This window comes from Harpia harpyja, chromosome 9 (genome assembly GCF_026419915.1).
Source record: "Harpia harpyja isolate bHarHar1 chromosome 9, bHarHar1 primary haplotype, whole genome shotgun sequence".
Taxonomy (NCBI): Eukaryota; Metazoa; Chordata; class Aves; order Accipitriformes; family Accipitridae; genus Harpia; species Harpia harpyja.
The window spans coordinates 21,274,399-21,296,885 of NC_068948.1; the positions used below are offsets into that span (position 1 = coordinate 21,274,399).

A 22,487-nucleotide genomic window follows, 5' to 3' on the forward strand; every position below is an offset into this window, starting at 1 on the left:
CAAACCCCACATTTTCCCCCATGTATGCCCTTATATCAAAGGTTTTGAGAGAGCCATGAATGCCTCCCCCGGATGGTCCCTAAACACGGTGGGAGGGTGAAGGGGGGTGTTCAGGTTAGTTAAGTGACCACTGGATGTCACTATTGCTTTAACCACGGACATCAAGGCAGCCTTGCACTGGCAGGAGGTTGGAAAGTTACCCCATAAACACGTAATATGTCGGTGCGGACTACCAGGATGTCAGAAATAAGTTTACAGCAACTTGTTTTCACTACACATAAGTTTATTATGAAAGTTAAACATACAACACAAAAAGTAGCAAAAGCAATCCTGTAGCTTAAGGCAACTCTTACAGGAGATGAATTCAAGAAAGATGATGCAACTTCAGTTTAAATAGAAATTACGAAAAATATCAAATTGCATCAATAACTTAAAATGCATTTTAAAAAGTCTGCACTAACCAGCAGAGGGTAAGGGCTTGTGATCTTAATGCCAGCATTAAGATATCAAAAGCAGCAGAATGCTATATGATGATAGGGAAAGTTCAGTATTTACACAAAGATAGCAACGTTAATATCTGATAGCGTAATTTCCTGTGTACTTATGGTTTAAAACCACTGTCTGAAACATTAGGAAAACCTTTTAAAATAAATCTTCAGACTATTCCATCAAAAATACACAGATGGCAGAGAAGATCCAAGGCTAGGGATGCGTGCGGATGCATGCGTGTGTCCCTTAAATAACTCATTGCAGAAACACTTTAGAAAAATTATTTCTTTGGGGGAAGAAGAGCAAGAAGAATACGTGGCCACAGAGTGAAAAAGGTTATCTTTCCGGTGAATCACATTTAAATTGAAGTATCAAAATATTTCTATTTGATGACATTCTCACAGTTTACAGTTATTGACATTTTTAAGTGAATGTTAAATATTCATATTATTAACATACAAAGATTCTCCTTCACATTGACATCTGCTTACATTTTTGCAAGACCTCTTTTGCATCAATTGTTTTGCCATTAGAGGAATGTAATTATCTTAATTATAGAATTTAATAAAGATTTAACTGTTCTAACCATACAGAGTTTCTACCTTCAAAATAATTCTTAATACACTGAAGTCAGATCACCTATTTTAAAAAAGGTATTTAACTGACATTTTTATTTATCAGGCTGTACAGGAAGCACCACATTTTAACAAAGCCAAATGACATCACATTTCCCATCAATCATCTTCAAATATTGGATGCAATGAAAAATTTGGAACAAGTCCATTCACCATCACCCCAAATAAGATTAATTCACACAGATTAACTCATCCCAAATCTTACCCTGTTAAAAAATGCAATATATACTGCAATGTAGTCTTAATTTGCATAAGATTTAATAGAAGTGTCCTATGCACGGTATGAGATTTTCTGCACACAACCTCATCTCAACTTTTCACCATTCAGCACAACTTTACAAAAAGCCTAAGATATAAAATATACTTAAAGCAGCTATCTTAAACATGATTTAATACATATCACCTTGGCAGCTGATCACTTCTGTTCCCAGTTTAACACGCTGTTGAATCTGATTGTAGAGTTGCAGTATCCCTTTTAAGAACTATTTAAAAAAATCCCTGAATAAAACAGAAGCCAGCCTGCGACTTCCTATGAGTTTCAGTAAAGTACTATATACAGGGGTATAATAACCACCCAAACTCACTTGATACAGAATAAAACCTAAGAGATACTGGGGCAGAATGCATTAAAATGCATGAAAATATACATTTTATCATTTAAAAAGTGGAACCAATGAATTGTTAGCAGTTAAAAGAATACTGCAACTGTAACAGTTACAAACCCACAAAGTTTGAAAACTGATTCCAACAGCTCTGATTCACTGGGTTTAGCTTGGAAATAATGCAAAATAATATCAGCAGTTTTAAGAAGGTCTTGCAAATTTAGAAAAAAGAAAACGGAAAGAAAGATAAGAATGCGTATCTAAAACAAAGCAGGAGCACAATAAGGACAATCAAAATTCCAAAAGCCCATATTAAAAAAATTAAGCTTGGAATGCATTGGCTTCCAGCAGTTTACAAAAAAACCAAAAAAACCAAAAACAATAAAAGTTTTAAATCTGTAATATCTTGACCTATTTTTAAGTGACAATTTTTATTACAGTTGAAAAAATGGTTTTATAGCTGCATAAGTTTCCATTTCACTAAAATAGTGCCAACAAAAATAAGTTTGCATAGAAAAACAAAATTTCAAATTGCCACTGGCTACATGCTTAAAATGGGAAATGCAGGTATTGTAACATAAACATAGTGCAAACCATGGCAGTTCATGGTGATTTTGACTGCCGCAGGTCAGGAAACAGACCATAGTATACCCAGTTATCACAGTTTCTGGTCTTTTATTAAATCCTTTGCCAAGTAGAAGCAATGCATGTGTGCAGACCCATGGTATGCCTGCTGCTGTTGATTAACGTAGTTTGAGATCATCGCCACTTCCTAGGTTAGATCCAGGACTAGGGTCTTGCTGTCTTCTTGCCTGCAATAATGAACACATATTTAGGATCAAAAAAATTATTTAAAAGTTATGAGTTTAATTTCTTCAGTGTATTAACATGACTAAGACCATAATCAATTCTAAGGCAGAAACTTCACATTTCAAGCAGTAACCAATGCATTCATTTTTAACATCAAAATCATTCTTTCCCCCTCAATTCAATAATCCCCCCGAACCAACAGGAATCTTAGAGGAGGGCTGTGGGCCCAGCAGTGGGGCACCCTCCTCTCTCTGGAGGGGTACAGAGCTCTGGCTCTGCCTCTCCATCCAGCCTGGGGGCAGGCAAGGCTGGCACTCTCAGGAGTGAGTGTGCACACACACGTGCACACTCAAGACTGCCTCAGAAGCCCTCTGCAGCCAGGCTGAAATGCTTCTCAACATCACTTTAACAATCAGCAAGAGACTTCTGGAATAGTTAGGCAACAATTTTGTGTCTCTTCTTCCAAAACACATTTTCTTTCCTGTGAAATTCCCTTCTGTTAACCTTTTCTGTAAATGTTTTCAAGATCAAGATTTTGGGGAGAAAGGATACAATGCAAGATGCCAGAGTATGTTACATCATTTCCAAATAAATCTCCCCTCAGTATTTTTATGTGGGAAACATTTACTTTAGCTTTTTCTGGAATAAAGAGACTTACAACATAGTAACACGCTAGCACAATTTAATCTATAGCTTGACACACATTTTAGCACTTCCTAAAAGTTGGGGGTTTACTGCAGCACACTTTTTTTTTTTTCTTTGGTGCACCTGTAAAGTTAGCAATAATACAAAACTGAGAAAACTCTAGTACTTATGATTGCACCCCTGTATTGAAGAAAAGTAACATAAGTTCTCCTTTAAATAAATGAGTCTGTTGAACAGTTTGAGTTGATGGCATTTTAAAGAGGAAATTAAGGATGGTCATCCATAGTAATATCAGTCACAATAAGAGACACCGCTATGTACTTTCTCTACCTGTACACATGCAGGCTGCTTTCAAGTAGCACACACAAATGCTGCAGGTAAATACTTAAAAACATTGATATACTTACATTTTAAAGCAATACTTCAATTCTGGGAACATCTAATATATGCTAGCTCTTTTTAAAGACATTTTAGTATCTATACTTTTATTTAACATTTACAGAGTAAAGGCACTTTGGCCTGTAACTACCACACGATCCAAATAGTATCAGGGCCACATTCTCAGCTGGTGGAAGGCATAACTACACAAGCATTATTTGGTGTAGCTCCATTAGTTTCATCAGCTGCAATAACCTGCCACATTCAGTGCCTAAAAAAAAAAAATGCTCTCTAAAACATGCAAAACAAGTGACCACTTCCCTCCTTTGAAAGACGTCTTGTATTTTGTTGAAAGAGGCAGGAACAGACTTAATGCAGGCAGTTGTACCACTGAAATATGCAGTTTCAGCTATTACCACGTTTACAAGATCACACTGAACAATACAAGTACTTCAACTAATCTGTGACTAACAGCGACACGAGTGCTGCTGTTAGGTGTTCCCTGGGCTCTTCTGAGTCATATTTACTGACACAGAGGAAGCCTTCCTTCCCGCCAGCGCGGCAGTTACCCCAGCTCACAGCCTGCCGCTTGTTCGCTCCCATACGAAACGGCAAGTGAGCCAAGTCTGTCAACTCCCAAACCTTCTGGCACATACTGCCAACACCATTTTCTCTAATTTAGACTTTTCTTTCTCAGTTCACTTCTTCCTCCCTTATCTACCATTCCTCTTGTCTGCCTAATTTTATGCTCCCAGTGCAATGGGTTAGCTTCACCCAAACAGAGAACTGTTGCTTCCTTCTCCTATTTAAACACAGATTTAAAGTTACCTTTTCCTTTCATGTGCAATGAACCTATTCCGATGCACGCAGAGTTCATTCAATAAATCCCTCTAGTAATCAGCATGTTTCCTTCCAGAGAAGACAATTCTCTCCTGCACTTTCTTTAGTGGTTTTATTGCCATTATTGTTTTGGAAACACCCTCACTATTTTAAATATCACAATTGCTACCTACTACATTTATGTATCCAGTACTGTTGTTGGTTGTGTTTTAGGTACTTAGGGATGAGATAATCTTCTTGCTGTGTTCTATCTGCACTGGTCATATTTGTGACTGAAGGAAACAATCTGCTTTTCCTACATGCAGAACAACTCTGAACGTGACAACTAACATCACTGCTGGTGCACAAACCCACAGATTTCTCAGTAATCTTTCTGAGGAATCATGTTAAAACAAACAGCTGTAATCACATACAAGGCTGAAGGTTTTAAGTGCTAAAGGGCGTATTCCTTTCAGCCCCTGATGCAACTTTTGCAAACCGTCTTCTTTGTAGAGATGCAGAATATTGGGAGATGGCATTTAAATGAGTTTTTCACATTATTTCCAAAAGCCATATCATTCAGCTTTGACTACCAAGATCACTGTGGAAAAGTTAACGAGGGAAAGCCCATACTTTTTTTTTTTCTTCAACAGGAAAGTAAAAAGTGCTGTAAAGATTTTTCTTCATACAAAATGGTTGTTCAACAATTCTAAATAGTACAACTCTTAAATTAGTGTGGAAGCATCCAAGATTAACAAAAGGATAACAGTTCCAGTATGCATGCTTTTCTCCTATTGAACAGACTGTAACAAGATTTCTTCTGGTTTTAACTGCTGCCTCTTTCTTCTAAAAGGAAACAAAGGCATGCACTGTCTTCAAGAATTACTAGAATCTTACTTATACCAATCTAGTTACCAATTTTGTACTGGATAAACATTTTTACACTTAACTAGAAAAAACAGCAAGTTAATTGCTGTTATACTACTGGTTTAAAAGCAACAGAGTTTCTTCTTCAGAAAACATTCTTCTTCAGAATATTGTCAAATTTCAGTGAAGACTCCAAGGTATGGGCATATGGTTGCATTTATGTTTTGCCTAAAGTGGCCTTTTCTTTCAAAACATATGAAGGAATTCACATGATTCATGACCTCATTGCTACTTGCAGAGTTTGCAGAAGCCGCTACTGAACAACTACCAGATCTGCCCTTTCAAGTGATATGCAAAAGGCATGACAAATTACCCTCAAATGTACTGAAAGCAGTCATTACAATATCTTAAACTAGTATATGTGAATAAAGGTGTAATTTCGCATTTCAGTAAGTGGGGATTTACACAAGCAACTGCAACATGTTAGAATGACAGCTCCGTCTCACTCAGACACCCTCCTTTACTTGTGCTATACTACTATGCAAGAGTATGTACACATTAAACATGCTTATAGTATCAGTCACCATCCTGCCAAGGCACATGCACACAGTATTTAACAACTACGACTGTGCTTTACATGCTGGGGCGGGGGGGGGGAGTAAAAGCACCATATATGCATATATCTAAAAAACACTCGTAAAAGACAGGAGCAATCACCTTATATGTAGACAGCAAGCACACTGTAGAGCATCAGGCATTGGGTGATATTTTTGTCCACTGACAATGGGCAAAATACAACTTTCATAAGAAATGCCACAAGATCCTTAACACTCACTTGCAGAAGGAGTGTGACTACCAGTATGGTAGTATCTGCTAGTTCTCCTCAGTCTATTACAGGAAGCTAAAAGTTCCCTTTTATATATGTAAAATGGCAATTTCCAGAGTTCTCTTAATTTGGGGTCCCATACCCTCAGCATAGCTAATCAGTCCTCTGAATTGCAGTATTTGCTGTAATTTTCAAAATGCGTACCTTACAACGCCATGCAGAAGCATCAGAATTACTCTCAGTGAATGAGCTCAGCTTCTCAAAGACTAAGGAGACTTGCTTCAATTAAGAAAGATGCATCTATCTTGCCATTGGGAAATGGAATACTCTGCCATGTGTTGTGCATAATGAGTCATGAGAAAACAGTAGTTATTCATCTCATCTCAGTATATTTCATTTTTCAGTCAAATGCTGATTTTAAGTATGAAAGCACTACTTCAAATGTTATTCACCTGCTATTTATTGAAAGGATAACAAATATTTGCTTGCGAGAAAAACTTGTAAATAGTACACAGATCCCACCACAGTTGTAATTTTCCTAAAAATGAATGTATTTTAACCAACACTGCCAGTTTCCTTCCAAGTATCCTGAAATTGAATAGTTAATGTGATGGACACATAGGGAGTTTCAATACCCAAAAATACTTCGCACTCAGCTTTCAGCACATGAAGCCATGCAAATCTTCTGCAATACGGAAGGAATTATAACTGGCCACAAGCCATTTAAAACCTCTACTGCTGGAGATGGTATGATGACCGACTGAAAGAATTGCAGGAACGTATTTGGCAAAAAAAACGTTTCAAAGCCTCCTATAACATGCTATTCTAGATTTATTCACACTGAACTCATAATGCTGATACCATAGGGGTAATAACACACTAACAAACAAGAGAAAAGTTACTAACAAAATCATTTGGACTTGAGGGTAAACAAACACAAAAAGTATCCCCTGCAATACTCTTACACCTATGCTCTTCAACCCTGTAATCTCTGAGCTTTTCCTAAGCCTAAATATAGGCTAACTGGTATGGGTTAAAAGTCATATCAAGAGTATGGTGCAGCAATATTTGTATTATATTAATTTTCTTCTTAATTAATTAGCTTGAAATCATCAAATCATTAACTGAGAATAGTGATTCTCTTGGACAAGGATCACATTGAGGCATTTACATCTGTTACTGGGGCACTTAGGAAAAACACGTCTAAGAATAAAGGCAATTAAGAAAGGCAGCACACAAGCAGTTCCTCCAGCAGCCAAGACAGTCGGACACCATCCTCCTCCTCTGGCCAGTCAATCCTGATCCATGCTGCAGCTGATCATGCTTTCAATAGTGCCAATAAAACTCCTTAAGCTGGCTTTGAGAAAGCATCTGTAACCATCTCCTTCCTGTGCATGTTCAGAGGCCTCCAACATACCTAAGGAAACCAACTCCTCTTACCACACCAGTTCATCAGGAAAAGATAATGCGATCCCACTGTGTGGTTTGCATGATGGCTCTGGGAAAGCAGAACTGGGAAAGTTGGAGGTAAATTTAGTAAGGATGGACAGGGTTGCCATGAAGATGGCCCTCCCTTTCGATGAATCACTTAAACAGCAGGCAAAATTGGGACCTCTCAATACTAGGCAGTGAAATCACAAGCACAACAATACGCACTGCATATATAACTTGGGACACTGGTGAAGAGGAGGGAAGGAAGAGGGAAATAATTTGAAGAAGGGCTGTCACAAACAATAGCCAAAATAAAGTCTCTCTATGGACAACTCCACTGCAATTCTTTAATTGCATTCTGGCAACTCCATACCACTGAAACAGACAGAGCAGATGCATTATGTGCCTTGGCATCTGTCATCTATAATTTACTAAATAAGTGAAAAATCAGGCTATGTTATGAAAACCTAAACAGTGAACATTTGGATTCTCTTAGAAGGACTGTCAACCTCCTGAAAAGGATTAAACACCTCCCTCCCCCCCAAAATCCCCAAAACCAATAACAACAAAAAACACAAACACACAAAACCAACCCGAGAACACATTGCAGATACTTTTCTAAAAAGCATACAACCACAGGACAAAAAACCACCCAAACAAAAGAAACCCTGAAATAAAGAGAGCAATACTCAGAAAAATGACCAGTTACAATCAAGCACACCTCCACATTAGTCCTGCTGACTGAGGCAGACCCACATCAAGAAAAGCAACAAACTGAAAAGCTCTTCTCTGAGCTGCCAGTTAGTAACAGACTCTCCTGTGAAGATCTGAACATGGTTAAAATGCTGGCCATGCCCCTGTTTCAGTTACCCTTACTCAATAGAAGAGTAGGGGAGGGGAAACTCAGCCTTCTCAGAATTAAAGTCAGCAAAACAGGGCCACAACAACATAGTAAGAATGGCAGCGTAGATATAATAGAACTTTGGTCAGTTATAGCCTGATGAAGCACCCTGTATGCTTTCAGGTCTCTGGGGGACTTGAAAAGAGACCCTCCCTCTCAATCTTCATTTCTCAGAACAACTTTAGCTACAGCAGCAAAGGGACCCCATCATCACTACATATGGCATCTATAAGCTACATTCCTAGCAGGTGTATCTATCAGCATGAGACTTTGTAGCCTAGATCCAGTCTCTGGAGTTGCTTTGTTTGCTGGCCATAACATCCATTTTGCAATCATCTCTCCTTTTCACTTGAACCTGGGAAGAAGTAGCCTTGATCTTTCTTAATTATGTCAAGCACCACTTAAATGATGCAAATAATGGAAAACAGTGTCTCAAATTTGGTAAGAGATCTGGATGTTAGACTAGAGTCCTTGTAGAACGATTGATGTTACGAACTCTATACATGATGCTCTTTTTTATTCCTACATCCATTCTGATTGCCTTTCAAGCTCAAAGTCAAAATAAACAATTTTCTTGACAAAGGCCACAGATAAAAATCATTTAGCACCTACCTCTATCAAGATTTCATTTCAAGCTTCCAACAATCTACTTCCTAGAAACAGAGTACTCTTCACTAAAAACACACATCAATTGTCTTATATGCTGAGTCTGCTCTCCCACCACCAGCTGCTAGAGAGCTATAGAGCACGGCCAGGCCAAGTAGCATAATTTGCTTTCCAATCCTGATGCGCTCTCTTGCCCGAAATCTTTGCAATGGTTGCATCTTTGTTTAAAAGCTATTCTGAAGCTACAGATTCTGGTACACCACATTGTTAAGTGGCAAGAGTATAGCTCTTAAGATCTTTAAGTACAGACTAAAATTTTTACCTTTGTGTAAAAACTTCTCTTCCAAGGGAAAAAAGCTTGAAATGCTCCCTTTTAGAAAGTGTTGTTTGAAGGCTGGTATAAAGGTTATAAATTTATAATTAATATTGATTGCCTCCAGACACTATTCCTCTGTTGCTCAGCCCCTTTCTAACCTTCATTGACTGAAAGAAGACGCTTATATTACAGTATTCCCTGATTTGCAAGATTGATCTCCTCTGTACTACAGTCAGCATTGATTCTGTACAGCACAAATTGTTTTTCTGATATATGCATTCCATAGCACTTTTACACAAATACCAGCTATTTAAAGTTCTTGTGAAGCAATCTAGTCATAACATTGCTGACTTGCTTGTACTGTACATGTATTGTAGAACCTTTAGAGGCAACGCATTCACACACATAATTTGGAAAAAAAGCATTAAAGTATGTTGTATTCATCCTGAATATAAACAAATCATATATATATATATGCTCATATACACACACACGCAAGCATATACCAAGTCTGCACTACCCACTGCATATGAAGAATTAAGAGTTTGGGTTTCTTTCACATCCAAAAAGCTGTATTAAAGGTTATACTATTTTCATATCATTGTCAATTTGGAGATTAAATACAGTAAGCAGTAATTAAATTCATTCCAGATTAATTTTTGAGGAAAAAAACCTTAAAAATCAGAGAAGTTTGATGGGGGGAGATGACCTTATTGGAGTATTATATTTTCTTCTGAAGCCAGTTATATTTGACAAAAATAATTATAATTAGTTAAAGCATTTATTTACCTTTTTTTTTTTTTTTTTTAAAGAAAGAAGGGAGAATAACTTCACTGACTGGAACCTTGGAAGAGTAGCAAAGTTAGTCCTATTACTTGATTTTGTTACAGCTGTGAACTGTTCACATTTCTGTAGCAAAATCCTATTTTCTAGAGTTCACAACTTCAGCACAACTAAACAAAATACATTTCTCCCATTTCAACTCATAATTCCCAACAAACAGCGAAAATGTGTAGAAATCTAGGGCAGGATGGAGTATTTAAAATTTAGGTAAATTTATACACCAGCAACTTTTAAAAGGTGGGGCTGGTGGGTTTTTTTGGTGTTTTGTATCAAGAGGGATTTCTATTGGAAGAAACAAAAGTTTCAAAACAGTTGTGGTTTTTTTTTTTTTTTTCTCCAGCAAAATGAAGGTTTTTAAAATGGGAATTTCATGCAGTTTCCTAAAATGGCTCTGCTTAGCCATTAATGTAATTTATATTTAGCACAAGACCACAGACAGATTGTTAGCCTAGGCTGTTTCAGGGAAGAGCAAACCACTCAGCCTCTTTACTCACGGTGTTGCTAAAATAAAGACCATGGCAGTAACATGGGAAATGAACACAAAATAGAAAAATACAACATTTAAAAAAATGCCAGTTGAACAAATTACACTGGAAAGCTGAGAAGAGATCCAACCCATCCTCAAGCAAAGCAATCAGAAGAACATCCTTAGCTAAGCTCAAGAGTAACAGAGTAGGACAAACTGTACACTCAAATAGATTATTTCAATTTTGAAGTTATAGTTTGCCTATACAAAACAAGCCTTTACAAAAAAACCCAAACCTATCTGCCCACAGCAACAAGACAGCGCTTCTTCTTTATCCATCCCCTTGAAAATCCCCCACTTTCTACCTTCTGCTCCAGTGCAGAGCTGGCAGGAGGCACCTGCTTGCTGCTTTTCTGGACCAAACACAGGCCATTACTTTTAATGTAGTCTAATTTCACCAACTGGCGGTTGTTTAAATCTCTCGAAGTCATTCTGGACAGTGTAACACATTTTGCATCATTCTGCTATGGCCAGAACACTAAATAAAAAGCAAAAAAAGTCTCCTCTGGAAGATTCAAGCACGTCTAGACAGCAATCTCTCAGTAATTTCTACAGAACACTTCTTATCCTGACACTGAACGCTGGTCGTTGATACTGAAACCATACCAAACAGAAGAAAACACTAGTACTGACTCTCTCAACCAAGACACAAGGGGATAAAAAGATAGTGAAAATTAAGCATCTGCCTCACTGATACCCCTTCAGTGTCCTCACTCTCTTCCACCAGTTGGGCAAAGGGAAACGTACAAATACTTCAAGTTCATATACCTGTTCAATGGCATCAGTTCCAGAATACATCCCTAGCCTACTGGCCCTGGACCAAGTTCCCCATGGTGTGTCACTTGCTCACGGGAAGAGAACTTTGCCTTTGACTGATATGAAGCCATTAAATAGTGCAAGTTTCTAAGTAGCTCAGTGGTCCTAAACTTATGAAGCTTCATACAATCATTTATTTTTACAATAGTCTTTAACTGGGGATAAGGTCTTTCTTCATGTGTATCATTGAACATTTACTGTACCAGCATTCCAACGTTTTTGTAAAAGTGAAAGCCATTGGAATACATTATGAATTTTGAAGGCATTAATTAAAAACACTCACTGACTTCAAAAGCACCTTTGAAACAAAAGAATCCTGCACAGTGAGGCAGGATTTGCGGTATCTGATACGACCAAGCTACATTAAGTTGACAGAAAAACCCAAGAGTGCCTTGTATCCAAACCTGAAACTATGTTAAAAATATAACAGAACGCAGTTCAACTCAGAGGCACTTAAAAACTTCAGTGAAAATTCCTAAATCTACTCACACCCTATTTACATTAGGGGAGCTGTAATTGCACAAAAATATGATCACTTCTGGAAATTCAAGCACAACCTATCAACCACTACTGATTCTGTCCTCAGATGCAAGGAATACAGTCATTAAAATAAAGATCTGTTGTGCCAATGAAGTCATCAATGGAAGGGATACTATGTGATGAAAGGAAGGCAAACAAACCTGACAGCACTCTAAGGGGGTTTTTTTGTTGGTGGTTTTTTTGGTGGTTTTTTTTTATTGGTTAGTTGGGTTTTTTTTTTTAGTATACTTAAATATGAAAATTAATATAGCGATTATTCCTAAATTGTTACTGCATGTGCTATTTTTCCCGTCTTCAAAGTATCACCATTCTAATGTCCAACTGCCACTTACAAGCCATTTTAACCGTTTTCAACAGCCTTCACTGATCACTTCTAGGCAACGATGTACCACTTTGTTTTAAAAGTCTACAGAGAGACTTAGAATAGGGAATCTTTTCTACACAGAAAGCTGTATAAATAAAGAGCTGAATCTGATCATTTTCATATGCTGCCAGGCTTTGGATGGATAAATGTTTCCAAAGAGCTGGCGCCTCTGTTTTGGGTAGAAGTGCATGGAATATTGCAGGATTCCCCTTCCCTCCCCCACTGAAGCAGAATCTGGTCTCTATTAAAGGGATTTCAGCTGTAATTCTACTGTCTGAAATATCCTGATTTTATACAGCGTTGCAATTCCTAAACCAATCATTAACACTGATGAGATTCCGTTCCAGGTCTGGCAATTCCGAGTTTTACTGTCCATGCCAAGCTTAGAAGGAAAGAAAAATTTTCAGTTTTAGTAATGATGAAAGATGTATAGATATCATATTAAAAAGATTATGCTGAGAGGATCTTCATCTGTGTGTAGAGTAACATACATAAAAATTCACTCCGCACACTTAGAACCCACCTTTTCTAGCTGCCCTACAAAAACCTTCAAGTACCACCTCTGTAGTGCAACCAAAGATACTATTTGACCTATTGAAATTACACAAACAGTACACAATACAGTTGGACTAACATGTTTATAGTTGTCAGCAATGTAATCGTCAGAAGGGTACAACTGACAAACCGTATTTCCAAGCTGACCAAGCATGTGAGCATTGGAAAATTCTATATAGGCCATAAATACAACAAACGTGGGAAGACACATTTATGCATTACTTTCTATTGAGAATGCTACATGAGGATCATGAGCACCTTATATAAATGCTTACTGATTAAAGTTCATTTGATTCTGCCAGAATGCTGCATTAGAATACAACTGAAGTGAAAGTCAGAGAAATAATGAATGGTTTGGAAACCTGATTCCTCCTTAGAAATGCATTGTAAGTCTATCTCCAGCTCTCTCCCCTGCCCCACCCCAAAAGAGCCTGATTTTTATGCTGTCCTAAGATCCAGAGTGCAAAAGCTCATCTGTAAACATTCCAGATATGTGGCCAGGACATCTCCCCCCAAATACACAAATGAAAACCAAAATGTAAAAGCCAGTTATAGAACTACAAGTAATTGAGGCAAAGATCTCTTGGTTATACATATTAAATGTGTACAGTAAAATAAAAAATAAAGTATACATAACAAAATGTATTGCAATTATTAAAAACCTGTATTTGACATCACATAAATCTGAAGTACCTTTTGACAATGTTTTTCATTCTGCTTAAACATATTTCAAGTCAGTAATATTTCCTTTTCCTCCTTTCTGTAGGTGATGTACACCAGTGCGTTAGAGCTGGGACAATAACTATTGTTGTTTTAAGAGAAAACGGGTACTGGCAGCTAATAAGGACATCATTTAATAACAACTGCCTGCTGCCTTATTAAAAGCAAGAGTCTTTTCAGAAGTTATTGAATCCAGCTCCTGCAGCTGGCCAGGGATGTTGCTTTTTGTGTCTCAGTGTCACAAGTTTTGATGTCCGTCATGAAGCACCAGGTGCTCGGTATTACCTCAATCTCACTGTTAATTGAAAGAGGTTTTGCACATCCTAGCTGCAAATAAGTGTTTCCTGCACTTGGAGGAAAGAGCAAGTCTCTCAGAACTCCAGAAGTTATTTCAGGAAGCCTCATTCTTTTTCAACCTTCAGCATTCAGGAAGCACACGGCTTCTTCTCTGTACTAACAGGAGTGGGGAAGAAGGGCACAGTAAAGGAAAATAAATCAAGAACAAGCTTGAAGTAAATTGAAGTTAAGGACATAAATAAGGCTGGGCTTAAAGTTCCTACTGTGTTGTTAAAATTAAGGCAGGCTGCCACAGATCTTCATGAACAGCTTTAAGTTAATTCTACCTTCCTTTTGACCTGAACTTACAAGCAGGTTCCAGCTATGCTGTGACAGAGACAGAATGATTCAGGTAATCTAGCTGTTGCTCCAAGGATCCAGTGGTAGTGGGGCTTCCAAGGCAAGAATTTTACCTTTGCTACAGCTGACGTCTGACCTGGCTACATCAGCGTTTGTAAGGAGATGCACACACCAGCCATCCCTTCAGAGAGAGAGAGAGACATTATTCTCTGCATCTGCCTTTTCCCTCCCGTTCTCATGCTCAGTGTCTTCCAATTGTACTTGGAAGGGAAGAAAGTCTATCCAATCATCTCAATTATCAGTAAGGATGCCAGAAGAAAAGTAGCTTAGCAATAACAATAATCAAATTTTCTAAAAACCTGAGAAGCAGCAGAGTGATCACATTTGATTATAGTCAAGTCAGGCTGTACTGATGAGGCAGGAAGTAGGAAACAGAGTTAGTAAGGGGAAGAAATTCAAAGTGTTTCTGTTTTTTCCCTATTCTCTACAGCCTGCCTTAACTTCCCAGCTCTCCTTATGTATTACTCGTCCTCTTACAGCTCTTGCCTTTCTGACATCTCAGAGCAGCTGGTTTCCATTCCCTTTTACTGGCTCCTCTTTTCTTGATCCCAGTAATTTCTGCTCTCATCAAAAAAGACCAAGATCCAAGACTGTGGGGCCCTAATGAAGCAAAGAACAAGATAGGGGGGACTACACCAGTGAAATAAAGGAGTAAGACTCCCCGCCAGTAAGAAAAGGTGAGAGGAAACTAGAACTAGCCTGTACAGGAAAGCAGACCATGGCATCTGATTAAATTCAATGGTAATGTTTCCCCACAACATGGGATAGCAAGCTACAACATTATGTGCCTGCAGTTCCCGAAGCCTTTTCTGTGCTCATGAGAAATGCATGGGGCAAAAGATCTCTCTCTCTGCTATTAAAGTATCAGTTGAGAGACATAGCAGCTCTGTGAACAAATGTATCCTTACAGCTTAAGTACCCACAGAAAAGGCCATCTACAGAAAGGAAAAAAGGATAAAAATCAGAGAATTCTTATCAAAACTTCAAAAACTTGAAATTAATTTTATGAGAGTTAAAAACAACGCATTTTGCAATTTTTATACGACATCAAACAGCAAACAGAAAATACACAATATTGTACAGACAAATAAATGGAAACAATCTAAAGTTTTGGGAAAGTACTAACCAGTTACTGACAGCAGCTGTGAAACCCTCACCTCCATTTCCTCCCGATGAGACCTGTCTCTATCCTCAAATTCACGAGTTCTTCGCCGAGCTTCTTCAAAGGCTTGTTGTGCCAATGCATCCTCCTGCTACCAAATCAGATAACACAGAGTGACACAAGAGGCTACCCTTACTTCTATCTGATCACATTTCTTTTGAATATTAGGGATCACTTGGCAGCAAAGACAAGTATGTCCTACAGAATCTGCTAGAACACAGATGAGTCCCAGCAAATGCCAATATAGGTTAATGAAATAATACTCACCTTCATCACTGCAGTAGAAATACCCAAAGCTGCAGCCACCACAGCTACTACTAAAATACATTTTCAAAGGAGAACTGCTTTTCCAAAGTAGTTTAAAATGCTGCTGTTTTTCTAAAAGCTAGGAATTCTCAAAAGTTACATGAAAGAGGCAATACATTTTATTCTCCTTATAAAAGTCATTTTGAAGACAGTATTCACAGCCCTAGCTAGCTACAGTTCACTAGCATTATATAAAAATGGTAATTTAATTCTCTTTCATTTAAAAAAAAGGTATTATCTAAGTTACAAACCAAATAAATCCTCTATTTTATATCAAAAGCTGCTGAAGCTGCATCAGTATGAACATTCGTAATCCTTCAGTATTATTTAAATTTAGATGCATAAGAAAATGCAAAGCAGAAATTATTCCTGCACTAATTTGTGTACATCCCCATACAATGCAGAAGAAACCTGCAGGTTTTCAACAGCCCTGTTGTCTATTTTCAACAATGGCTTATGCACGGGAATAGATTTAATAAATTAATGCTCAAAAAAAAAATTCCTTTGAACCATATTTTCTGTTAGAAAAGGTTTTAAATAAAGTGTTATTAATATGTAAGCCATTATTAATTGGGTTACAAATTATTTCTCTTAGAGACCTTTTAGCACATATTTTGCTCAGAATGAAAATAGATGGCTCTGCTCCCCACCAGAATTTTAAAATGTTCAGAATGGAGGAGTCTAAAGAGGTCCCACAAAACAGTGAGGGATAAACTATATTAGTTCTCCCTCCTCATAACTCCTCAGCTGTAATTACTACTAACTCTGCTTATGATTCCCATCTATACACAAATGTTATTTTCAAGTTGATAGTTTTATTAAAAAGAAATCCTCACCTTGACTGTTAGAGGACAAACATGTTGAAAGCCCAACTAAATTTTAATATACCAAGGGATTAAGCACATAAATTTTTTAGTTTAAGATAAAGCATCCCTAGTCTGAGAGGATGTTAAATTGCTTTTTTTGCCATCGGCACAACTGTGCACCTAAAGCTACTTTGTGAAATGATGTGAATGAGTGCCCCTTGTGGCCTAACACAGTTAAATACAAACATCTGTCAGTCAATAACTCCGCACAGCCAGGTCCCCAGAAAGCTACGTTGAAAGGCAATGTTTAAAGCTGCCAGTAAGATAACATTTTAACACTACCTACTATTTTTAAGAGTAGAATTTGGCCCTTTATATCTATCAATGTTCATGCAATGCATAGCAACCAAGGTCTGACAGTGGAAAGTAAGTTTGTTCTTAATAATGCAGAAGGATAGAGATAAAAGATAAGCTTGTCTCCCAGATGACTACAGAAAAGCTGCCTTATTTCTAATTTACAAAAGCGATGTATGTCTTGTTTGTACAGACTTAAATGAAAGCAATTTTTTTAATAAAAGATTTTTGCATTTTACCATCATTTAAAGTGGTCATGAAATAAAAGGCAAACATATAACCTCAGACAGAATATTTTAGAAAAATGGTCATAACCAGAAGAAACCAATCAGAAATTAACAGGAAAAGAATCAGTATGTTGACATCCAGAATGAACACATGTTGACAGCTGAAACACTGGTTCACTAATGTCTGAGAAAGGGGGGAAAAAAAAAAAAAGCATCAGAACTTATTTTAAGTAAAAAAGAAAAATCCCGCTCTACTCCCGGTGATGTGTTGTAACAGAAATTAACTAATGTCTCAGGATCTTGAACAACAGGAATTTAACAAACTTTTTTTCAAGTGTCACCCAAATCTAGCAATTATAGCCTAATGAATTTGGCTGTACGAGACCCAGTCATTTATCCATCTTAGTTTTAATCAATAAAAATGCTCCTGGTATGAATCTACTAAGAAAAGGAAGAAGCGGCAAAACATGAGCCATATCAACAGGAGAACAGAGCAAAACAAACCCCCCAACCCAGAAACACAAAAAACCAAAGGAGAAGCTTAAACACACCCCCACTCATACACATATCCCCCCCCTCCAGCAGCCTGGTAGGAGAAGACTTTGTGAGAACAACCATTTATAACTACCAAATCTACATAGCAAGAATGGTCTATTACAGAAGAGATACAAAAGTACTGAAGACAGAAACAGTCTTTTAATGACACATGATAAATATCAAATCCAGGGAAATTTCAGCCCCAAATGGGGAATATATTCAAGCACATATGTAGAGCTTTGTGTGTGTTAGTCCACTGAACTCTGAACAAGCAGCTGAATCAGGGCCTCCAATAACAAAAAGTAAGACTGCTTAGTAGTAAGACATTAACAGGCTGTGAATTAAATAGAAAGAACACTAGCTTAAAAGTTACAATTAAAGTACTTTATTGTCATGCATGTGGTTTTTCTTCCTAAAATATTTTTTGACCTGGTGAAGGATAGTATAATTTCCAAAGTGCGCAGCAAAGAAAAATTTTATCCGATCCCAGTATTGGTTAGTAAGAAATGGTAAGAGACAGGAAAATGCAAGAGTGTTACATTTGTATAAGGCAAGCCTTCCAGAAAATGGGAGTAAGGGGTGCATACGAGGGTGTGTGTAAATGCCAACAGGACCTCTTATTACAAAAGACAGTGGGTACCACAGGCGCTACACTGCATAGTATGAGGCACTTAAACCCATTCTGACATCAGTGTTATTTTGGGATCAAGGTCAGCAGTTAGGTGAACTGCGACTAGCCAGTTTTTAAAAGGAAGCAAAATGACAGATATAGGAAAAAGGACACTGAGGAACATAAAAGATTGCCCAAATGTTTACAATACTAACAAATACAAGGGTGCAGCTACTTCTCTGTGTCTGTATAGAGCCTTATGACACTGGGAACTCTTAGGTACTACTACTGTAGCAAATGAGATGAGCGCTGACCTCCTTGTAATCGCCGAGAAGCACAAACTGAAAACAAACTGCACACCTGTAATTCAATGCAAATGTATCTCTGTAGATCCACACTGTGTAATACATCCAGCTCAGCACCCTGTACTCAAAACTCAAGAAAGCACTACCACCTGAGAGCATGCATACATCCCCTCACAAAAAAACCCCCAACAGAATAAATCACATGCTTAGTGCGCAAACACTTTCTGAAGACACCAAAAAGGAATTCTTAAGTGTAAAGACAGCATATACCCATCGGGAAATTAAAATAATCCAAGAGCATGCAAGAACGTTTATCAGGGAATTAAGAGAAAAACTGAACCCACAGGTCACCTGACCACCCTCCTTTTTGGAAGAGTGCCTACTTTTTTCAGGAACTATGCAATTTTGGAAGAGTGACACTATCTCCTTCTGAGCACATGTTCAAATCAGTCTCCTCTCAGTTCAGAAGTCATGTGACTTAGTGTTATCTATCAAGCTTAACAGTCAATAGATCAAGAACCTTGGGATTTATCTTGCACAGTCCTCAGGGGTCTACATTTGACCTTGCTGTATAAGACCCTACAGCCTAATGGCCCCCTAATCAATGGGAGTCCACAGCAGTTACTCTTTCCGAAGAACACACTGCTGCAACAGGAACTTAGCCAGCTCAAAATGCCGACACCCAGCTTTGGAAGAAGTGAATGCCACAGCAAATAGTAGCATTCAAGTAAAAGCTTGTTTCTGTGGCTTTTCGTGCCGATTAACAAAAGGTGGCGGGACTATTCTCAGAATAGCATACCCTCTTTTTCTAGGCATCCTGAAGAAAGCATGCAGGGCTGTAACTATTTCAAAGACACTGTTTTGACACAAAGTATTTCTATTTAACCCAGAACATAGTCACAATAACATGATCTCATTAATGTGCAAATTGGTTTCTTAAGTAAGCAAGAGGCAAGGCACCACAAAGCTTGTAACTGTACATATCTCCATATAAAATTTGATTTGAATGCTTCCAGTTCTTGAACAAATTAGTCAATATACCCTCCAGTTCTGCATGCCTAGAATAGAGGAGTGCTCTTGGTATTTAGGCAGAATTAAAGGGTTCCTACTTGTTATGTAGTGACCAACTGCAGCTGTTAGTCCTTTTAGAAGGACTAAAAGGGAAACCCCAAGGAAGTGAGGGCTGAGAATGAGGCACACAGTGGAAATAGAAAATGCATCCTTATTTAAATCAGTTCCAGTGCACAACTGCCAGAAGCAACCCCCCAGAGGGCACAAAGGGAAAGTAAAGGTAACTTGGAAAAACAAACAGTTTGTGTGAATATTAAATTTTTGCAAAAATGACATATATGTATGACATACACGAGGTGTAACAAAGACAGACAAAGGGAATCACCAGTGTCACTCAAACCAGTTCAATTACTCACATGAGTGAGTTGCTTTGGGTCCCCGAGTTTAAGGGAACAAAAGGAAGGAGATAAAGAAAGCTCCAATTTTATTATGCTATCAAGATGAAAAAGACAAGAGTTACCACTTAGGAGACATTCAACAGTGGTTCAAAGTGAATTACTCAAGTTTCCAGAAAAGTTAGGGGAAGTCATGACGGTGTTGGGTGAAAGAAGAAGTCTTCAGAGAGAAGTTAGGAGTAAATGGCTATATACAGGTACAGAGTAAATTATTAAGAATCATTTGCTGGAGTACCAGTACAGAACTTGGGGAGGAAAAAAAGGCTGCAGGAAATTGCTCACCCTTCTTCTTTTCTTTGCATACTTAACAAACCCTTGTATTAAGAAGCACTTTGGACCATGCCTTCATATAGTTCTAACACTTCTAAATTATCAAACTACAGAAATGAACTGCTGAGTTCACCACAAAATACAGATTTTAAGTCAGAACTCTGGTACCTGATGTTACTACATCCAATTTACTGTCCACTGCAGTGATCTGAGTGGAAGCCCACACAAACGTGGTGCAGCACCTTTCAGTATCAGTTAAGTAGCTTTGCTACCAAGCTACATCTCAAAAGCTAAGATCTGTCTCAAGTCTGACTAAATTAAGGAACCCTACAGCTGTGTAAGCGAACCATATGTATGTGATATGCACTTAAAAAGTCATTTCATCTGTGTTTACTTTGTTCTTGTGCGTGTCCAAAGATTCAGCTGCTAGCACAGTCACTTTGGTGGTAGGAAGTAGGTAGATAGGAAATTCTCAAAAGCTGCCATACCTTAACAGAGCAGAGAGTATACCGCTGTCAGAGAACAAATGAAAAAACCCTATTCGTGCCCCCCCCATATGTAATAAAACAAAAAGCTACTTAAAAAACCCAATCACCCTACAGTAAATAGCTAGAATAGACTTGCCAGTTAAATTATTACAAGTGACAGACATTGCTTTTCAAATACTTGTAGATTCACTACTCCGTAGCATAGTAACAGTGCTAAATCACCCACAAAGTTGTAAAGTACAGATGATTCCTGCCTCTAATATTTTGATCTAATTAAAATACTAGTTTAGCTGCAACCACGTATTTCTGAACTTCTGTACTGGAAGTTTTCTTTGGAATTAGTACTCAAAGTGAAGGCAGAAAACAAGCAAATTAGAATGTGTGATCACTACCTGACTGTGTGTTTCCTTCCAGAAGAACAAACGTCTAAGGCACAGTAGCCATGGGCAGACTGTCTTACCTGTGCTCTCTCTTCATCAAATTCCAGGCAGCCCATACCATCCAGTCTCTGTAGATCTATCCAGCCTTTCCAGATTACACAGACACCATTGAGAATCATAGGTGCCTTCAAGTACACCTGAAATAAAAACAAAACACATGCTATGAATTTGAAAGCATTTACACACATGCCTGCACAATGAAAATACTGATGCAGGAAGCTTCTATATGTATTCTTAGAAGAACATCCAAACCAGCTGGTAACATGAGACTCCACTTAACAGCTTCTCCTGCCTCCTTTCCAAGAACTCATTTTAATCAAGTGAGTGCTGTAACTTTTGCCTACTGTACTGGATGGAATAAATTTAAGCTGTGTTCTCATTTTATAAACTGGCACGCACCAGGATTTGGTTAAAATTCTGTTACTGCTTTCAGTTAAAGTAACTGCTTTTCTTGTCAGCTTACCTTCGTGTCACAAAGAAAGTGGCATGCTGCCAGACAGGGAGGATGCTTTACAGCACATTTAAATGGTTAAATGAACACATGCCTTGCTACTCCCAAGAAGCACTGTATTTTACCCCAATACATGAGCTCTTTCAACAAAGAACAAGCATGAGTTTCAGTCCTCCTCAAATTTACAAAGCCAGGGTTTAGTAAAATACACTATATATACACACCATGCTAAAATTAACAAAGTCTTCCTGTGTCTATTCCAGCCATTTGTGAAAGGCTTTTCAAAAGAAGCAACACCAGACGATCAAAACCCATCTACAGCACCAATGTGCACAGTGCCTTGAGCTGCAGCAAGGAATAATGCATGAGCTTAAGGCCCTACATCTAGATAATGGTAGATGATACAGTCATTTAAAGCAGAAGTATTTCCCCTTCTGAAGACCAGAGATTAATCTCCACACAGGAAATTTAAAAAGAAGCAAATACAACACTAAATGAGTTTGACACCTTGTATTTAATGACATCAGCCTTAAAAAAAACAATTCAGGTAATTCTGCTGTGGCTTGTTTTGTAAAGAAAAATCCACCTTCAGTAGTTATTTCAGCCTATTTGGCAAGTCAAAACCCCTCATGGAACAGAAGTTTGTCTATGTTGAATCACCAGAGAGGCAAACCACACGT

The 22,487-nt window shown here is 38.0% G+C and overlaps 1 protein-coding gene across 3 annotated transcripts in view; it reads right to left on the reverse strand.

Moving 5' to 3' along the window:
- Positions 1-262: 262 nt before the first annotated feature.
- The window catches only part of CBFB (core-binding factor subunit beta), a 44,498-nt gene continuing 22,273 nt past the window's right edge, over positions 263-22,487 (reverse strand). For 2 of the 3 annotated variants that reach the window (XM_052796522.1, XM_052796520.1), the window contains 3 exons: positions 21,377-21,493; positions 15,543-15,638; positions 263-2,538 (listed from right to left, as the gene is read on the reverse strand). In XM_052796522.1, coding sequence (XP_052652482.1) covers positions 2,470-2,538; positions 15,543-15,638; positions 21,377-21,493 — 282 coding nt within the window. In that variant the 3' untranslated portion in view covers positions 263-2,469. Of the gene's footprint in view, positions 2,539-15,511; positions 15,639-21,376; positions 21,494-22,487 lie in introns of all 3 variants that reach the window. The other variant, XM_052796521.1, reaches the window with a different exon arrangement.